Source organism: Lepidochelys kempii, chromosome 4 (genome assembly GCF_965140265.1).
Source record: "Lepidochelys kempii isolate rLepKem1 chromosome 4, rLepKem1.hap2, whole genome shotgun sequence".
Lineage (NCBI taxonomy): Eukaryota > Metazoa > Chordata > Testudines > Cheloniidae > Lepidochelys > Lepidochelys kempii.
In genome coordinates this window covers 19,991,175-20,012,165 of record NC_133259.1, presented here as the reverse complement: position 1 = coordinate 20,012,165, position 20,991 = coordinate 19,991,175, and the positions used below count along the sequence as shown (strand labels likewise).

Genomic DNA, 20,991 nt, shown 5'->3' with positions numbered 1-20,991 from the left:
ACAAATAAGGAGACAAAACTCTGCCCTGTCTTCTTTCTTTTTTTTTTTAAGATTTAAAATTAGTTGAGGTTTATGATTAAAAAAGAAGGAAGGAAGGAACAGGGTTGAATACTATTTACAGCAGCTTACAAAGATAAACATATCAGTAATATAACAAGATACAAGCAGAAAATAATTGTACAAAATTACACAATCATAAGTTTCCACAACATGCAAATAAACAAAATTAAATATAAATATGGCCTGTAGTTTGCAGGGGGAAGGGCGTGATTCCACTCTGCTTATCGTGCTGTTATAATTAGCGCTACAGTTTTGTCACAGAAATTTTTAATAAATTTCATAGCAGAGGTGTGTGGGAAAAGATAAGTCAGGGAAAGGTGGGAGTGAGGAGCCCATGGGGGGGGGGTTTTGGAGAACAAGCCCACCCACACTCACTCTTCTGCGATGGTTCCTGTCTCATGGGGCTGGGCCTGACTGGGTGTTGCAACATGGCCCACGTGCTCATAGTACCAGTCCGTAGATGGAGACAGAGGGACAGATGGACCAAAAGTGAGTGGCATTGCAATCCCATGCGCTAGGTCACAACGCTGATCAAATTTGGCTCACTTCCCCTCTGTCTCCATCTACAGAAGGGTAGATGCTCCAACTGAATGGGCCAGGTCACAATGCCTGGAACGGGGAGCCAGGCCCAGCTCTGTGGGACAGGAGGTACTGCTGATGGGTCATGGACTTCATTCAAATTCACAGTTACCTTGAAAACTGTGACCTCTGCACCAAAATCGTAGCCGTATTAAAATAATTTCTCTTTCCACGCTGCTGTTTTGTAATGTGAGAACACTAGCAAAATATACAGCAAAACTCTGACCAGGCTGAAGGAAGTGTCACTGCTCTTTTTGAGTCTGCAGTCCTTCATCTCCTTGTCCTCAGGAATCAGTATATATTATTGAGGCAGTGCATATGTAGATACTTGGTTGTGGTTTAAATGATACGTGCCTATACTGTCTAGTGGATTTCTCTCGGGTTAAAAGAGAATGACTTCCTATTATAGACTTGGTACTGATGCCTGAGTCTTGTTGTTGAGACATAGGTTAGGTAATAATAAGACCTTCTCAGTGGTACGACATACTAATCCTGCACATTTCTCTCAGCTTGTTTTTATAAAATTGGCCATTTTTAAAATGCCAGATAAATCAGTGCTTTGATCAGCACAGATGCTCAACCTCATACTAAGAGGTCATTCTGCCTTCCTTGCAGCCTGCAGTCATACCACCACAAGCCATTATCTTACAAGCTAAGGCAGGGTCTTCTTGGGTCAACGCTTGGATGAGAGAAAGAGAAAGTCTCCGGTTTTGTGGAAAATGGAGTAGGAGACTCCTCTGACCCTTCTAAGTCAATGCCAAGCTGGTCCCCGAAATATTTTTAAGGGCCTTTTAGATTATATATGTGGCATAGGTTCAGGAGAAAGATAACTGTTATTGAATAGATATCTAATGCTTTGTTGCATAGGCCCTAATCAGCAAAAGTACTTATTTGCCTAACTTGATTTCAGTGGGATTCCTGACATGCTTAAAGTTATACACGTCCTTAAATACTTTACTGCACTGAGGCCATCAGGAAGAGAAGTGCTACAGACATAAAATCTTTCTGAAATTTGCTGGATATGAAAGTTGATCTTTAGGTCATCCACAGAACAAATGAAGAGCACTGGTCTCTGTTTAAACAAAGACAGGTCATGCCAACAGTTACTCCACAGTGGTTTCTGAAATGCCACAGCACCCCCTCTGTAATTAAAGTAGGAAACCACAATGGTATCTCTTAATAACTGAAGTAAATGTTGATTTTTAATGGTGACCACTCAGTGTGCTGAAACTGCTGTTACAACTTTGTTAAACTTGTGTTTCCTCTTATTTACATAAAGGAAGCTGGATTTTATTTCTACCAGTTATTATGCCTCCTCCTTTCTTTTTTCTCCATCACCCACCTCGATAGTATGGCTAATGTTTTTGGCATGAAGCTTCTTCTCTTCAAAGAACCTGAAATATCCTGATAATATTTCTCATTAGCAATCCTTCCCTTTCTCCCACGGTTGTGGAGGAGGAGAGTACAAGGGAACAGTTGTGATGTTAAGAAATCACATGCAATAAAGATTAATCAGGTATGTCAATCTTGCACCTTTCACTCAGACCACGTCGGCTTTAAAAAATAATGGAGTGCTGAAGAATCTGTGGGGAAAACTGTACATTCAGTGCAAAATACTACCATACCGTGATATTGGTTTTCTGTGAGGACTGTTTTATGTTTCCAATAACTTCATTATGCAATATTCTATAGAGATTTATAAATATTGAAGATCAAAATAAGCAAAACAAAAAAGTGCCACTAAAATCTTTTGCAAAAGAAAAGTGTTGCTGTCTCTTACACATGTGCATTAGCCTTACACGCTCATTGTGAATGGAAGGAAGAAAACTAGACTGTGATATCTTTTTGGTCTCAGAATAGCAGATCTCCCAGTTGAGCCCAAAATAACAAAACCTGTTTTAGCATAGATACCAGTAGTAAACTGATACCGTTGGCTTTTCCATGGCTCCTCCAATTGTCTGTATTAAAAGTAGCAACAACAGTGTATTTCCATAAAAAGTGTTGTGACAAAAAATAAATTGATTTATTTTGAAGTCCAGAATAGCTTTTTAAAATGTGATGGAGAGGAAAGAAGAGCCTTTATTTTTATCTAACTTTTGGGGACAGAACAAACATGCGGTCTATGGCACAGCAGTAGGAAAACATGACCTTGGCTGAATAGTATACTCTACTGATGTCTAGCTCCTTTGTCTCCACTGCAAAACATTGACCTTTCAGTCAAAGTACATTTTGAACTATTCTAATTTAAAACAAATGAAGGATTAAAATCAAGGTCCTTCCCAGTCTCTGTACCTTTGCAGAGCTGCCTTTCTGACAAGGGTGTGATTGTGGAGAGCTCTAGCCAAGTACAGGATTGGCCATTTGGTATCCTGGGCCGTAAGGGTTCTGGGATATCCTGGGGTGAAAAGTTTGTCAGTCCTCAGTACTGGTTACCCTAATCAAAAACTATCAGTCCAAATGGACAAGAATTTAGCTCAAGCTCTGGGAAAGGCTCACCTGTTCTCTTACTTTATCTAACAAGAAATATGAGGAATATTGTTTTTAAAAAATATTCTTCACTGAGAGCATGAACACAGGTCAGCTGCAGGTACAGCCTACCTTTCATGACCATGGGAAAGGGAAATAGCTTCCAGGATAGGTACTCACAGATGCATTGGCTGTGAATGTTTGGCCTTCAACCAGAGGCACAGTGGAACCTTGAGAACTTGCCATATGATGGTGGGAACATCTTTGGGGAGCCAGTGGAGTCCATCCTTACAAAAGCTCAGGAAAGCAATGGCGCAGCTTTGTATTTTATAAGCATTCAGAAGTTTAAATTCAGATTTCCACATTCGTAATAATAGTTGTCCAGTGTGTGTGTGTTGGTCAGTTTTTGTAGAGAAAACAATAACCCTCTTTTGACTTGAACTGAGTCAGAGTTCATGAATACGTCCCTTACAGTGTGTTACCTGCATGGCACAATTCCTGCCAGGCCAAATATAGTGCAAGGGTGTTTTTGTTGTTTGTTTTGGATTATGACAGTGTACCAATAAACAGTTCAAACTTCATGGATGTCATAGCATTAAATATTTTTTTGGTTTGTTCTTTATGGGTAATATGTTTTGTGTGTTTTTCCATACGAAAAATATTTGCTTCAAGATCAAGTAGCCTATTATGTGTTACACCAGCTAGGGAACATTACTGGCATTCGACCAGTCTTTCAAATCAGATTTTTTTTCATCAGCTCAGTAGGAGACAGGAATGCAACATTTCTTTAGCAGCAAGGACAACTAAAGATAAATGCATTGAGATTATTATTATTTATTATTTATTTTAGCAGCAAGGACATGATCAGGATTTAGATGTTGCTGTGGGATGAGCGAGAAACTGCCTACTTTTGAAGGATTGTCTGAAAATGCCATGCACGTCTGTTCAAAATCCTAATTGTGGAAAATCTATCAATGTCTGGAGCACAGTTAACCCCTCTGCTTCCCAGTCAACTGCTTAGCCATGCCAGTGAATGGAAGCTGAACAGACAACTATTAACTTAAATCACTTCTCCTCTCCCCATATATATTCAGTGCCTTGTGGCTATAAATAGTGTGTAACGTTTAACAGGGAGATGGTGGGAGTGGAAAATCATAATTTACAACCAAAAACCCAGTAGTTTTTATTTTCTTCATGTGTTCTGTAGTTTACAGAAGGACTAGCAGGTTCTAATGGGTGGATAGTCTGTTGAGGACTGTAGAAATCTAGAAGGTACCGGAAATTAACGTTAGAATTGCTCACTCATTCTACCACTGTGCAAACAGTTGACTTGGTTTTACAGCGGTAAATGCTAAGTAATCCTTTCTTTCTGAAAAGGTCATTGTCTAATCACTATTACACAGTGCAGTACACTTAAATGTTTACGATTTCTTAAAGACTTCAAGCATTTTGTTCAGGGCCATGTTCTGAAAGGGAGCAGGTGAGGAGTACTTTTTACTGTGTGTCATCAATGATAGATCCCTCAGAACAAGATGTTTCACTGTGCCACTCTGTGATCTTTCTGTCAGGAAACATCTTAAGTGTCGCTGGCAGTAAAGGAGTCTTGTGCAAAATACTTTTCAATCCATTACCATCCTACTGATATGGTGTAACTATTGGAAGATAACCCTTTATGGTTTAAATCACATTGTTTGTTTGTATATCTTGCATCTGATTTTTCATGCGTTAAAGTAGGTAGAAATTAGTTTAAAAGCTCTTGTGTGAGGCTCCCAATTCTGCTCGTACTACAATTTGTGAGTTTTTGTAAACAAGATGTTACCTTACAGCAGCAGGCTACGAAATGTTGTTTTAAATTAAAAATGGTAATAATTTATATGTGGGAATTTTATTTGGATTTCCAGGGGGCTTGATGATCTAACATCCAGTTTTGGGAATGCCTAGGTTACATGGAACTCGTGGTTCAAATCTGGGCATGGTTTACAGGTCTTCAACCTTCCAGTGCACACTCAATCAAGTAACTAACATGCACTTGTCTGGGGGAGGATGTGCTTTTTGGAATAGATCTTAAAAACTGAGATAACTCGCTCTTTGCGGATATCAAAGCACCATAGCATACTTCGTAAGATTAGGGTAAAACCCAGTGTTCCTGTCCCAAAGTCTTCCCCTCTCCCTGTGATGGTGCTGTGACACGGTATGTTGCCACCATTCATCCCAGAGGTGGCTGTCTGTTAGTGCTGGTGGATATAGACAGTTATAAAGCATTTAAAGTTATTATTTAGCCTGTGAAATTTCATAACTCTGTAAGCTAAATGAGATGGTTCTTTTTTCCCCCTCTGACTAATGCTGTCAGTGTAGTTTTTCTTCTGGTTTACTTTGCAAAAATATATAGTGATGAATATATATGTTTGTGTACGTAGAAAACTTGTTTAATGGAACTCATAATGCAATGATTTTACTTACAATCAAATGAAAATATAACTCAAACAGCAACTTCTTCCGCTAATGCTATCACTTCAACAAACCCATCAAAAAATCTCGAGTGGATATCTATATAAGAAAGTTATTTTGACCTTTTAATGTCATTGTAATGTTTTCTGTGACCTGGGAACTAACTGGGAGCCCTAAGATAGGGAAAGACAATGTGTATGGGTGCGACGAAGTTGATGTCTGTTCTGTACTGAAAGGCATTTGATGTTGTCATACCAAATTACACTGATGTCTGGAAGTTCTGACAGCACTGTGGATTGTTCTGCACTTCGGCTTTATTTTTTTATGTTCTGCATAGGCCATCGGGACTGTATTGGCATTCAGGCTATAAATAAAGCTGTTATGTTATTGAAGTATAATGAGTAAATGATGAAAACTCTGCCTCTGGCCTTATGAATCATAAGAACCTTTTTATTGATTTAATAAAGAATGTGCAACAGATTACAGAGAGACAAATATACACACATAAGGACTACATATGTTGTTGTGATTAGTTTCTTTCGGTTATAGATGCTTGTCTTTGTAGAATGTGTTATGTACACATGCTGTAGTTTGTCTTCTGCAAAGCAATAATAATTGGCCTTACATGACTCTCTTTAATTCTTCAGAGTACTGTACAAGCAGTAACTACTGCTCTCAGCTCTCCTGGGAGGTGGGTGTTGTTCCCACTTTAAACACAAACAGAGATGCTAACTAAGTGACTTGACAGGGCACAGGGGAGCCTGATTACACAGCACCTCTGAAAAGTACATTGTGTGCTCCCCTTTACAGGAACAGCTAAACCAGCCAGTGCAGGAGGTGGGGGACCATTGCACCTACCCCCGCTTCCCCCTCTCGCTGAGCATAATCTTGCCCAAGCAGTGTAGAACTAATCTTTGGAAATGAACAACAAACTTTCCACGGATGGTTGAATTGTTGGATCAGTTAGAGGAATGGGAATGCTGCAGAGTCATTGTTGTTCCAGACAAAGTAGTCATCCTGGGTTTTGCCAGATCTCGTAATTTCAACAATAGCCTCCATTCCCTTCTCGGTGGTATTTTATGTTGCCTTAGATTTCTAGACCACTGTGGAACCTAAAAACACAGGTGTTTTCTCAGAGAATGGAGCTGTCATTTCATCATGAAGATTATTTGCCATCTAGTGACACAGATATCTGTCATCTTGTCTAGACATTTCCCTTACTTGCACTCCAACGGGGGATGAAAAGGATAATGCAGAAACATGCCTGTAGTACTCTCTATATGCTGGCTTGATTTCATTCTGTTTTTAAAAAATTATTTATGGATATGTTTGGTGTTCATTATGGTGGGGCTGTAATTGCATTGGCTAGAGTCAGTAAATACAGTCCGAGGCAGATTTCGCTTATGAAGCTGTATGTGGCTGGCTCAGGGTCAAGTTCAACTTGTGGATGCTCAGACAGCTTCCGTTTGACTCCATTGGGAGTTGCTGATGTATGTCAGAGTTCAGTACTTGGCCCTATTCCAACAAATCCACAGAAACTTTCTTTTCACTTTTATTCTGTTCTTAAAGATATATACCAAGATACTTTTGTAAATGTACGAAATTACACTGTTTAACATCTCAAACGAGTCATGGAGTTAAGGGTAGGTGTTTCGCTAGTCCTCGCTGCTGGCCTAGCTCTGCTCCCATTAAAGCCAGTGGGAGTCTACACTGACTTCAACGAAATCAAACTCAATTGACTCGGTGTAGGCAGAGTTAGGCCAGCCCTGTGTAAATGTAAACATTAGCAGTAATTTTCATATAACAAAATCAGTTTCCCTCTTGATTTATCTGATAAGACCAAAGTCCAAGATTCTGTATCTCTCTCTCAAGAGCTGATGACATCTTAAGTGTCAGGGAGCCAGCTGCAGCAGGATCAGTCTCCTGGCAACTCACTGGGCACAGCTGGCAGGGGCTGCTGGGTTGACTGCACTTCCTCACTGGGCGAGGGGTGTAGCTAAGCTACTACTTGGCCCAGCAGCAGCCAGAGCTTGCTTGGCTGCTCAACACATTCCACGCTACAGCTGCTCTTGGTTCTGCTTCCTGTTCTTGTGCCCTCTTCAATTCCTACCCTTCTCCATCCTTGACTTCTCTGGCTCACCCTTTGACTGTGGCATTCAGCTTCTGATCCTTGGCTCTGACCTCCAGCTCTGCTTCCCGGCCACACTCCCGGGTGTGTCCCAAGGTCTTTATTCTTGACTCCAGCTCCACGCTAACCTCGAGGCCTGGCCACCCCTTGGCTCTGACCATTGGCCCTGACCACCATGTCCTGGTTGTGATCCTGATATCAAGCTTCTGAAACAATGGAAAGACTGTAGAGAATTCTCTGTTTCCAGTGCACATGAGTTTCTCAAATCTTTTACTATGATTATTTATTATGTTTAAAATAATTTATACAGATCCCCAAATTTACACGGCTCTTTGTGGGCCTGATTCACAGCTCAATGACAACGTTGGAAAGACTTCCACTGATTTCAGTGGGCTTTGGATCATGTCCTATACGTGTGTAGAGTAAGGCAAAGTTTCTTGCCCCAAAGACTTACAATCAAAGTCTCTGTCTACCCGATGCATCTGACCATAACATGCATTTTTGTATGGCTTGATTAGGGAAGTTTGTGTTCTAACGCTGGGTTTGTATGGTGGCTGGGACATGATTACATAACTGTGTTGGAGGAGGGTCTGTGAATAAGAGTTGATAATACCAGAAACAGTCTTTTCCTGCACTGTTCAATCTGCTTTAGAATCTGGAGATCCCATTCCTGAAGTGGGAACACTGAATTGCTGCTCAGTGTCTTGTTTAGGTATGACTGAGAGTGCAACACAGTTCCTTGGCATGAGTCTCTAATCTTTTATTTTATTTTTTTCCATGCTACAAATAGCAAACATGTAGACACCTGTTCCTTGACACAATTCGACTTCCAGCCCTTATCCTACAAACACTTATGTGCTTAACTTTACTGTTGTGAGTAGCCCTATTCGCAGCAGGAAAATTAAGCACCTGCGTAAATATAAGTAGGATCAGGGAACTAGAACAAGCGGGCCTTTAAACAATACAAAGGCAAATACTGAACAGCGCTTTGGAGAGGAAAATCCTTTAGCGCTAAATTGATTCTAATTGTCAACAGCCCTACAATCAGTGGAGTTGGGCCTGGGCTGAATTTGGCCAGTAATCTCAAATCAGAGACTCAATGGACTCAAGTCAAGGAGGAACTGGTTTTTTTTCATCTGTATTTATTTTAAAAATGGTTGAGTTTTACTCAGGCCTGACTCACGACTGTGCAACTCCAGTTTTATACCAGTGCAACTCAGTTTCGTTTAAGTAGAATAAAACCAGCATATTGCAGTGGTGAATCAGGCCTAGAATTTTTCACTCTGTGCACACCTAGTTACTAAATTGGCATCTTAAATGTTTTTAAATAATCTTTCTTGTTTAACAGAAGCTTTTTGGTTTACCTTTACTAGCAGGTTATTCAATTCTGGAACTGCATGAAGCAAAAGGTCCGGTTATTCTGTTGGCAGAATTTCTGTATTGTTGCTATGGGAATAGTCCTTGAAGTGCTGCAGAATTGCAGTGACTCCTGACGGTTCTACAGCAGATCATTCCACATTCATGATCACTGGCAAATTAGTTGGGATTTCATGACTTTGAGGACTATAATTTAAAGTTCCCTTCCATAAGTTATTGTAGAACAAAATACATGCATTGAATATAGTCTCTGGGCCAGACACATGGTGTTTTGTTTTTATCTTGTTTTTGAAAGAGCAAATGTTTTGCTACAAATTAACCTGCTAATAAAGAACAGAACTACATACTAACTTTAAAAATGTGTTTTATTTTTAGTTCCCAAGAAGATGAGCGGCCTATGTCACCCTTCTATTTGAGGTATTTACTACTCCTCCTTTTTGTTGGTTTCTCTGTTTGGGAAGGACTTGATATTTTAATATAATGTTGGGGATGATGCCAGATATGTGTGAACAGGCTCTAATTAAGTCTAAGATTATTGTTTAATGTCATGATCACCGGCCAGTGGGGCAGGTGAATCCTCTGAGATGTAAAAAGATTGAAAGCTTGTGGGCGTGGGGTTTGATTTAACATCAGACTGGTCAACTTTTCAGTTAGCGGATGAACTTGATTTTCATGTTGATTACATAATTTCATTACATCATTTCGTTCATTAAATAATACTCGTGCTGTACCAGCTCAATGGTGGCTTTGCCACAAGCCTGAGTAAGAGACAGCACATAGTTGCACTGCCCCAGAAACCGGGTGGAAAGTCAGCAGCCATGCAGTGGCTGCTCTCCCGCTATTGCAGGAAGCCAGTGCAGGAAAATAAGAAAATGCCTTACTTCCAGACATGCCTGTTCAGGGGGGAATTGCCATCTGTCTGGATGAGAGAGAGAGAGGCTTGTGTAGGACTCCTAGATCTTGAAAGGTGTGTTTGGGGGGTGGTTTATTGATTGTCATAGCAGTGGAGATACATTTGCAGATTGCTAGGTAGCCTAAAATTTCAGCCCATCGCTCTAAGCTGTATCTCTGTCTACCACTCTGAATAATTCCCCTCCCTCTTTGGTGTTTACACTTGGATACTGGTGGACTCTCACTGTATTTCCACCTTCCCCTGTTAGTTGTTGCCTAGAAACTTCACTCCTAGCTCTCTGTCAGAATTACTGATTCCCATGTTTCTCCCTCCCATTTAGATTATTTTTCCTTCCCTTACATTTTTCCACGTGGAATCTCATTTTTGTTATTTTCTGCCCATATTTCTAACCTCGTTAGAGTCCTTTGTTGTTGTCCCTCTATCCCGCCTGGTGTTGCAACTTTACCCATTTTAGCATCATCTGCAAATTTCATTAACGTGCTGTTCATTCCACCTCCCAGATCATTAATGAAGATGTAAACCAAGATCAGACCCTAACATAGATGCCTGTAGTATCCATGCTAGGTAGCTTCCCCACATCTCAATGCATTTTCATGGATCTATTATGCCTTAATGCTGTGTTTTATTTTTACTCTAAAATAGACCATTCCTTGTAGATATTGTTACAACAATAGCTAAAAATAAAAGATCATTGGACAAAAGTTGAAACAGATATACTTCCTTCTGACTAACCCTGAAGGTTGTGGTAGGGGGAGGGAATATAATAAGGACTCTTACTAATTATGTGCCATACTGTTTTCCTTTGAGTCTCCTTTCTGTTAAAAATGAAGTTTATATTCCTTTAAGATCTGATACATGAAAGCATTCCTATTCAGGAAAGCTCTTAAGCCTGTACTTTTTTTTTTTTTTTTTTTTTAAGGATGGACAAAGCACATGCCCAAGTGCTTTCCTGATTTGGGACCTAGTGAGGGCTGAGACCTCCCTTAGAGCAGAAATCTCCTGGAAAGAAGATCCAGGAAAATATCAGTTGAGCTGGAGTGATCAAGAGAGATTAGGATGCATGGTTTGAGTGGAATTATTGGTGAAGAATCAAGAAGCCTATTAAAGGGAAGGATGGACTCTGTGGGATTAGAGGAACAATATTTCTTAGGAGGAGGAAATTAGAAAGATTCAAGTGGTCTCCTAAGTATAGGTTTGACTTTAATGGGAATGGATGAAGGCGATCTGAAGGAGGGTGACTTCTATGGGAATGGGAGGATGTACTTTGCAAGTTTGAAGAGGAGTAAATGAGAGCCAATAAGCAGTTTGAAAATGAAGAAATGGCAAATAAGAGCAAAGAGGGAGTAGCACACCTTGTGATACAAACCCTCATGCCTAGCTTGTTTCTTTGTAACAACACTGAGAAGCAATTACTGGTAAATAAAACCAACATTTCTGATGTGTTGTTTATCACACATCAGAAATGTGTAATTGTTAGGCTGGTTGCCAGGTGGAGGTAATTTGACAGGGGAGCCAGCGCATGCTGGGCAACGGCTGGTGCTTTTTCAGTTCAGAGCTCCTGTGGTGGGTGGCAGATTTTCCCATGTGACTTTAGGGAAGCAAATGACGTGTTGTAATCAACTTTGTTCCGGGGGGGAGGGGGAGCTCTTTGAATCAGTGCATAAGTCTGTCTGGTCTGCTGGTCCATTTTATTTGTCCTGGTTTGCCGTTAGCCAAGTTTACATAGTCTGCAGCCTTATTCATGTGATATAACAACTGAATAATTTAATGTAAATACATAGGGATATGGGTTGCTAGGAGTGTAGCGGTTTCTGGGTTTGTACTGTAGTACAGTAATTTCATGCAGACAGTTATGTAACATGCTGGGTGGATGTGAACAAGAGCTGTTCATATTCCAAATGCTACGTAATTCTTGGCTTCTGCCAACTAGAAGAACATTCTATCACTTTTGTGAATGTCATGATGTTTTTATTAAACTCAGTTACTTGATTCTGTATTTCATAGTCCATGCCTGGTGAGAAACAACTTTCTTTTCCTTGATCTTACTAAAAAAAAAAGAAAGAAACAAAACAACCGAAGGGCAAGAATTAGTACTTAAATGATGTTCCGCTTATTATTTTGAATCAAAACTGTTCGTAACCCACTATTATTAAAATATACTAATTAAAAAAATCCATCTTTTGGGGATTTTATTGGAAACTGGGGGGAGAATACTACTCAAGTAAGTCTGATCAAGAAGATCTAGTTCACTTGCTCAGAGGTGCTGTACTGAATACCTTGCAATATGAATATTGCAATAATAAAAGAAAAGGAAAACCTTACTGGCGATTGTCCTAGAAGTTCATGCTTGAAGGGCATATGTGTTCCAGAATGTCTTATCATCAAAGCCATGTGAACATTAGAACTGAAATTGTTACATAAGAGGGAGTGCTCTGGACTACTTAGCTTATACAACAGGAAAGCAAATGTCAGCTGTGTTAGATAACGTAGTTTCACGTGCAAGGAGCAGCTGGCAAAGTCAATTCCAAGTAAGGGCAGTTGTGCCCAGTCTGGTAAGATGAACTAATAGAAGGTAATAGTGATCTGTGGTGAAGACTATGTTCTAGAAATTATGTTGTCATATAGACTATTTTTAAAGAAATTTCTCAATGGGTATATCTTGATGTAAACCAAAGGAATGGAAAAAGCAAATAGCCTGATTCATGAGTTACTATTAATGAGCTGCTTTGAGATGCAGGGCTGTCTCACTAATGAGTACCAGAGGCACAGGAACTAGAGGTGCGGGGAGTGCTGCAGCACCCTCAGGTTTTTACGTGGGGTCACTGGCTGTGTGCCCAACCCCCCAGTCTCGGGACTCTGCTCCCAGGATCCGGGCCGGGGCTCTGCAACTGGCTCCGTGCCTGTCCCCAGCCTTTGTCCTCTTACCCCATCCAGGTCCCCCCATCACGGAGACACGGCACTGCTCCCGGTCCCAGCTGTCATGGGGGGGACGCACGGACAGGGGTGAGGGGCCTGGCTGTCAGCACTCCCCACTATTAAAAGGGTTCCAGCACCACTGATGAACACTGTATTGAAATGATACCATGCCCAACCCAGGTCTTACTGAAGTCTGTGGCAAAACTTGATTGACTTGAAGTCTGGCCCTACACACACTGCATTCATCCATCAGGTGGTTTTCCCCAGTGTTATCCTTGTGTTTTTCCTTTCAATGCCACCATTCTCTTTCTTTGTGGTAATCCCCCTCCCACTCTTTCTCTCTTTAACATCTGTCCCATGTTACACAAGAGAAATGGTCTTATCAGTGCAGCATTACTGACAAGAGTGTTAGCCTGTAGGGTCTGTATGGGTAAGTCATGCAGTGACATTTACTGTATTTATTCAGATGTCAGCCTTTCAGGACAAAATTGAAAATCTGTTTGCAGAGTTATTGGCTGTTACTTAAGGGGCTGATCCGTCAATGTCTTGAGCACCTCCTGAGAGACTCAGAGTCATGTTAGCTAGTCAGAACCCTTTCAGTGTTGGGCCCTTTGAAAAAATGAAACCTTGTTTGGCTGGTGGTTCTGTGCTCCACTGCATGTGCATTAGATGAAAGTGGAAGGGGCGACAGAAGCCTGGAGTATAGATCTCTGCGTACTTATTGCTGTACTCCAGTAGAGTTCTAGCCTTAGCCAGGGTACTTGCGTCACTCAGATATCTCTGCTTTGAACAGTAGGTGCCAGTGTCCACCAGTCACAGGAGATTATACCCGAACTAGGGATAAAGGGAGGCATATATAAGAAAAGCAAAGGAGAATTGCTGTTCTCCATGGGATTCATTTTTCCTGGCATTAAGATAACCATGAAAATACAGTATACCACATTACGGTAAGGCTAATTGTGTTACATTTGAACTTCCAAAAAATGAAAATATTAAGAGAAGGTTGAAATCAAGTCCTTACCATGGTTGGACATAGCTAGGCATTTGCAGCACATCACCATTTTCAGATTTTATACACAAAAAAGAGTCCTCTCCTGCTTTGAAGATTTGTACATCAAATTTCAGCATGAAGCAAATTTTTTATAATGGAATTGTAAATTCGAGACAAAACAAGGTCTGTTACAGACCTTAAACTATAAAGGAGAAAGCACCTAACATTACGATTCTGGATAATAAATAACTTTTAGATAGATTCCAACATCTTCTGATACATTTAAATATTGAAAAGTCCCATTGTTAAACCAGAGGAATTATGTACCAACTAGACTTCGGAATTTTTCTGTTTTTAAAAAGCTGTAGAAACTGTTTTCATTGGCATTTTTCCTCAAGCAGCTTTGCTAGAAGAGTGAACTTGTTTGCTTCTTCTGTAATTTTCCTTTGGTTATCATTTACGTTTTCTTTTTGAACATTTTGCTTCTCTGCATAAAGTAAGTAACCTCCTGTGCAAATGATAGCATTAGTCCTAAGCTCTGAGCTCTCCATAGCCTGAGACCTTGATAATTATAGGTCATTATTGATGGCCAGAAAGCAACACTGTATGCTTTTAAAAATATTTTTAATGTTTTAGATTAAATTTATAGATGTTTTCCATGCTGTTTTAATGCGCCTTCCCTGGGGCAGAAGGGAAAAGCCAGTCCTGTGCAAGATTATAGTACGGTATGTTCTGACTAATTCTAATTACAATGTTTAATATTCGACAGTAATACATTTTGCTCTGCAGTGCCTCTGTTATTGCGTGGGGAGGGAAGGGGGGAGAGGGGAGAAGGTTTTCAGTTCCTGAGTAACTCATATGGCAAGTGCAATAATAGGTAAATGATACACTCTGCACAAGGTGCAGATATTGGGAAGTTTAATTCAAAATCATGACAGGGTATATTCAGTTTAGATTAAAAGACTAAGATTAATTAAAAAGGTAAAGAGTTGTGGTACCCAAACTTTTCTAGTTCTGACCTCTGTGGGAGCCATGACAAATGTGTGGGATCGAGTGCAAAATGAAATCACCCTCATTTGCACATTTTTGGTAGCTTTATTGTAACAAAGAACTATACGTGAAATTCTGGACTATGCCTACACTGCAGAAGAAATTGTGTTCTTAACTGGTGTTAAAATAGCAGTGAAGGGAGGGAGACTTGGCTTTAAATTCAGGTTAACGGTGTGAGTTAAAACCTAGAAGGCAGGGCACCCTCATGATCATGCGTTAAAAGTGAAGTTGCTGGATCTTCACTGCTATTTTAACCCAAGTTAGTTAACCTGAGTTAAGAACACATCTTTTTTTTTTTCAGTGTAGACTTTCTCTAAGAGACACAAACACAGAATTTGTAGACCAAGTGGGGTATGGCGAAGGTGGCTTAAGCTACCTTCGAAATCTCCCAAGTCTTGACCTTCCCTGGGAGCTGGAGAGGACTCTGGCATAATTTAGACAGCCCTCAGGGCCTGTCTAAGTTTTATGGCTGCTTCCTTGGGCTACCCCAAGGGCCACAGCCCTGCCCAGAATCTCCACAGTGTTGTGTGCTGCAGCCCAGCCCAGCACCCCCCGCTCCTGTCTCCATCCCCCTTTCCCAGCAGCTCCGCTACTCCTGGTCTTGTAATGGGGTTCTCAGAGGACAACCTTATGGCTGTCTTCCGCAGTGCTTACATTGGAGGGGAATCCTCCTCAAGACAGAAACAGGGTTTTTAGGGCCCATTTACACCACTCCAGCTCTTTTACCTCTTGTAAAGGTGCCAGAGCAGAGATGAGAATCTAACCCTATATTTTTACCTTGATGACTTACATGTGAAATCATACTCAAGATCTTTTAAGATTAATTTCCAAAGATATCCAACCAGTAACTAGTTACCTTGAGATGCATGCCTCTCCGTAACATTGCTGTGTTCAGTTTGCCTAAGTCCATGCTACACTGATTGTAATTTCCAGCTTTCAGTTTATTCGTGTCAGAAGTTTATTTGCAATATTTTAAAATAGCATAAATAAACAAGGAGAACAGAGGCAGAAATGATTGAGCAAGTGATGAAGGCTTACTCTTTGCTAACAGATCCTTTGGGTCAGATTCTCCTCTTACGTCAGTTTGACACCACTGGAACTCCATTAATTTCAGTGAAGTTACTTCTGTTTTGCCCTTGTGTACAAGGAAGATCAAGCCCCTTACAATGAACGTGCCCAGCTTTGTAATATTAGGTGAGACTGGAGCTAATTCTGATAAAAACTGGTCTGTTGAACTGTAACAGAAATAAATCAGTCCACTTGCCTAATGGGCCTAAATGGAACAGTATATAACCCCTCTCCCCCCGACCCTCCTTTCATTGGAGTTAATAACAATGAGAGCTGGGGTTGCTCAGTACCTGTAAAATTCAGATGCCCATAACTAGGTGCCTAAATATGAATTTGGAGGCCTACCTTTAGGCACCCAGGTTTGAATGTTTTGGCCTTTATGTAGCTGGATATTAACTGGCTTGTCCTGTATTAATGGAGTAGTACTCGAAAAATTTAGCATCTGTTGTCCGAGATGGAGAAGGACCTGGAGGATGTGGCCCTGACAGAGCTGAGGTGTCCATGAGACTTAGGTTGTATTTGCAAGTCTAGGGAGCCAGGTGTAAGCTAACACTGGGGCTCTCTGGTGATTCAGACCCCTCCCCCCCCGGGGGAAGAAGTGTGAGGGGGTTGTGGGAGCAGGTCAGTGAGGGGTTGGTGTTTAAAACAAGACTTTTGTCAGGAATTAGTGGCCTAGGCTAGTTCTGAGGGAGCATGAAATCCCAGAACTGGATAACTCTCCAACTAATGTCAGTGGGGCTTGGGGTGGAGCAGTAGAAGTACATTATAATGTAATGAAAATAATTGACTGTATATATCAATGAGTCAAACGCAGACGGAGAAAATTATTCACCAAGCAGGACATGAGTTCACATTGTTTCACTGATTGATGAACAAAGCTGCTATTTAGAGGCAATTAATTACGCAGTAAGACATGACAAGTAATGTGTTTGGGGCATTCATAGCATGCCTTTGGGTGCCTTGTGAAGCATGAAGCTGAGGACCAAGTGACTTCAGCCACCCAAGAAGTTCAGCAAACCCCTAGGAAATTGTTACCAGAAGTGTTTCTTTGCTCTTAGCTTTTTGAGAATTTCTCATTAAATATCTCCATGTATTTACTGGAAATTAACATAGTCAGAAATACGTTTGTGCCTAACATTCTAAAGCTATTTCATAATTCTGTTGACTCCGTCAAGAGATTTTTTAAAAAATGGCCTAACTTCCTGGCTAATGTTACAGAATAGAGTAAATAAACCCATTTAGCAGTGCATTTTAATTAAGCTTCAAAATTAAATAGCATGGAAGGCCAATTACTGTGGAATTATAAGAAATTTAGTGTATCTGAAAACTTCTCCTTCAAAATCCCACTATTATTGAGAGACAGGCCCAGTAAAGAGCATTAACATATCACAGGACCAAGAAAAAGTTAAATCCTATTTCTTTTATATGGCCATGCTTACTACATAAAGAGGTAGTTTCTAAAATTTAAAAGGGCTAATGAAGCTTAAATTTTTTTTGAAGTACTTTCTCTTCACCAGGTGGTGGTGGTGGTGATGGGGGGTGTGTGTGTGTGTGTGTGTATTTACTTCATGCTCTCTATGTCCATGAAGTAATTTTAAAATCAGTATTGTCTAGCTCTCAGATAGAACCTACAGTCCCTTAGTAGATATTTTAACAGCTACCCCTAAATAGTTGCCATATGTATATGTGTCATCAGAAAATAGAAGGTTCAATGGACTTGAAACTGAATCAGTGTTGATGAAGTCAGGTTTGTTATGGGTTAAAATCACTACTCAATATATGTGAAGGTTATGAAAATGTTTGGAATTTTATACACTGTCTTGCATTTGATTTTTTATTTACTTTTTGCCTAGAAGAAGAAACTGCATGCTCTAATAATCCTTTCTCCCCAAGTTTAAATGAAATTACATGATAAAAGGCAAAAAATAGTTTTAGGGAATAATAATCATTCCCCCATAAACCTTCAAAATTCTGCCCAAAGTGTGAAATATCACTAGTAAACAAATGGAATGAAGAGCTCAACACTACAGTCATGAAACAGGAGTTTCCTTTTTTTCCACAACAGTAATTTTGCTGGAATTATATGGTATAAAGTGAAGGAAAATGCTATTTTCCGAGTTTAATCTCCTCTTAAGCGTCCTCTCCTTTTTTAGACCCCATGTCTTTTTAACAGAAAGCTTATTGGGGATGGAGAAGCGAAGAGAGATGAGATAAAGGGCAAGTGAATATGTGTGTGTTAGATTTCTATTATTTCTATATAATACATATCAAATATTGATATGAGAAAGTACAACCACACTTGTGGCAGTGATACATTTGTGAGAAATTACATTTATTATGCAACTTTGGCCACTTCATCTGCCTTCTGCCAAGCAACCCATTCTCTGTGGGATTTATTCAAACCTTCCAAGAAAAATATTTAAAATTTCAACTCTTTGAAGTTGCTGAGGGGTCATGGGGAAGAGACTGTAGTGGGTGGGTAGACAGCAGGTGAAATGGTCAAATATGTATGATCAGTAGTATAGCCATGGGATAAATTAAGTTAATCAGCTAGATATCACCTACATGTGTATTGAGGAGAGTCTTCCTCTATATCTGTCTCTTGTGTGTGTGTGTGTGTGTGTGTGTGTGTGTGTGTGTGTGTGTGTGTGTGTAAGGATAATATTAAATACAATAAGATGATACAAATGATAAGTGTATTAATCTGAAATATACAACTGTATGTGTATTCTAATGGTATAACATCCATGTATATACATGGAATCGACTGCCAAATACACATGTGCTTTCATGCTATGTGAATCCTTTGAGGAACCGTGTCTGGGTGAACAGTGCAGAGGTGAAGAGTGCACAGGTGAAGCCAATGTTGAAGGGAGTGGCGTGTGTGGGTGCACTGCACTAATTTACACACACCAAGCTGGTTAGTGGGGATGCACTCAATCCCTTGCAGGAACTAAAAGCCTTCTGGCTTATCTACAACATGTGGACTTGCAGTAGTTCTGTCCTCTAGACCTGTAGAGACGTGTGCTGTTGTGTGACTTTACTAAACTGATTTTTGTGACACTTTTATTTTACCTCCTCCCACCAGTTCAAGCTCCTCTCCCTACCACTTGCTACCAGTGACGTGACAATGTGCTTGCCTTCTGAGGAGAGCGAGTGCTCCAGCCTTTTGGCTGGCATCAGGTCTCTGCAGGGAAGCTACAGTAGTTTGGTGGGAGAAATATTAAAGAGAAAGGATAGAAGAAACCTTAGAAACTGTGATTGGTTTAAAGTAATAGAGCAATTGTTGAATCATCAGCAATTAAAGTTTCTGAAAGGATGCACCTTGCATGTATAGATTAAAAACACTAAATTTCTATTAGTGCGGCACAGTAAACCTAGAATTCTTGAGTAAGACTTTCACAAGTCCCTCTTGTAATCTAGCATAGGGTCGTTTTACTTCTGAGTACACCAGCCAACCCTGCTACTGATTCTGTTGCTGATAAGAGGATAAAGCCAAATGCAGTGTTTAAGCTAACTTATTTGGTTTAATTAATATTGTAGGCGGGATGAACAGGAGTGAAATCTCATGTGCCCTCTTATCTTCAAAGTTGAGTCAAAGTTGAGTTGGGGAGCAATCTGATGGTACATGGAAAGGGGAGGGAATTTCTTTGGCCTAATCTAATCTGACCCTGCAGTTAGATTGCAGAGCAGTAATGGCCATGTGGGATGGCACGTCACCTTACTTGAAAGTGCTTTGAACAGTGAGTGGTGACAACTAGAATTCTGTTATTTTACCTCTTCCTGAGCCTGGAGTCAGACTTAGAGGCAAACAGAAAGGCGAGAAAATATACTTAAAAACAAATGGTGGCGGGGAGCTAAGAACATGAAAAACAGGGAGTTGGGGCAGGGGAATCTGGGAAGAGGAAATATGTTTTACCTTTTTCCTGATGAGTAGTTTAAAACCTGTTAAATGTTGAGTCACTTTATAGCGTGTACGTTTTGAAATCTTGACTCAAAAGAACAGAGCTCATTTGATTAAACTAAGTGTGATCTACAGCTGCAGAATATTCAAGAGAAGAATCATAAGGTGCTATACCTAAAATACCTTCCTTTTGACTGTAGTCTCTTGGTAGTAAATGACAAGCAATCCAATTCTGAGTGTACTAGCCTTGTATAAATGTACATTCTAATAGTGTGAGTCAAAATTCTGTTGAGGGGTCAGATAGCTCAGTGGTTTGAGCGTTGGCCTGCTAAACCCAGGGTTGTGAGTTCAGTCCTTGAGAGGGCCATTTACGGATCTGGGGCAAAAATGGGGATTAGTCCTGCTTTGAGCAGGGGGTTGGACTAGATGACCTCCTGAGGTCCCTTCCAACCCTGATATTCTATGATTCTAAGCTTGTCATGTGCATATGTAATTCTAGGAGATGAATTCCTGCTGATGAATCATACCTTTAATTAATTTAGTAGATGGTTTAGTGTCTAAGAAAAGGCAATGAGAGAAGAAAAGCCAACGTTCTCCTTCAGGTGTTCCACGACAGTACTTTGGTAATTAGATCTTTCTTCCCTTTCCACAGTGCCCATGTATCCCAAGTGAGCAGTAACATTCCTGCTACTGGAGAGTAAGTGTCTCTGTTTATTTTTAAGTTTTGTTGCTGTCATTTGTTGTCTACTTAAGCTTTTAAAAATGTTATTCTCTTATTTTTCTGTAATAGCCTAGTACTGTCCAAAGAAAAGTGCATTGTGTATAGTGATCATAAACCACTTCCTCTCAAATAAGTGCCTGGGTGTCATAGTTCCTTGCTTTTTTCCCCACACCCGTGGGATGTTATGGTTATGTAACCACGGAGATTTCAAGAAGCACAACCTCACTGTGCTATAAAGAGACTCCTTACCTGCCTGACATTCAGGTCCCAAATTTTGGCATATGAATTTATTCTTGCCCATATGTTATATATACACACACACACATACACATTTAGCAAAGTTAAAATACACTTTTATGATATTGCTAAT

General features: G+C 40.3%; 1 protein-coding gene across 2 annotated transcripts in view; it reads left to right on the top strand.

Annotated features, from left to right (window-relative positions):
• Window positions 1-20,991, top strand: part of FAM13A (family with sequence similarity 13 member A) — a 183,977-nt gene that overhangs the window by 115,430 nt on the left and 47,556 nt on the right. For both annotated transcript variants that reach the window (XM_073340684.1, XM_073340682.1), the window contains exons 8-9: window positions 9,434-9,475; window positions 20,553-20,597. In XM_073340684.1, the coding sequence (XP_073196785.1) occupies window positions 9,434-9,475; window positions 20,553-20,597 (87 nt within the window). The remainder of the gene's footprint in view (window positions 1-9,433; window positions 9,476-20,552; window positions 20,598-20,991) is intronic.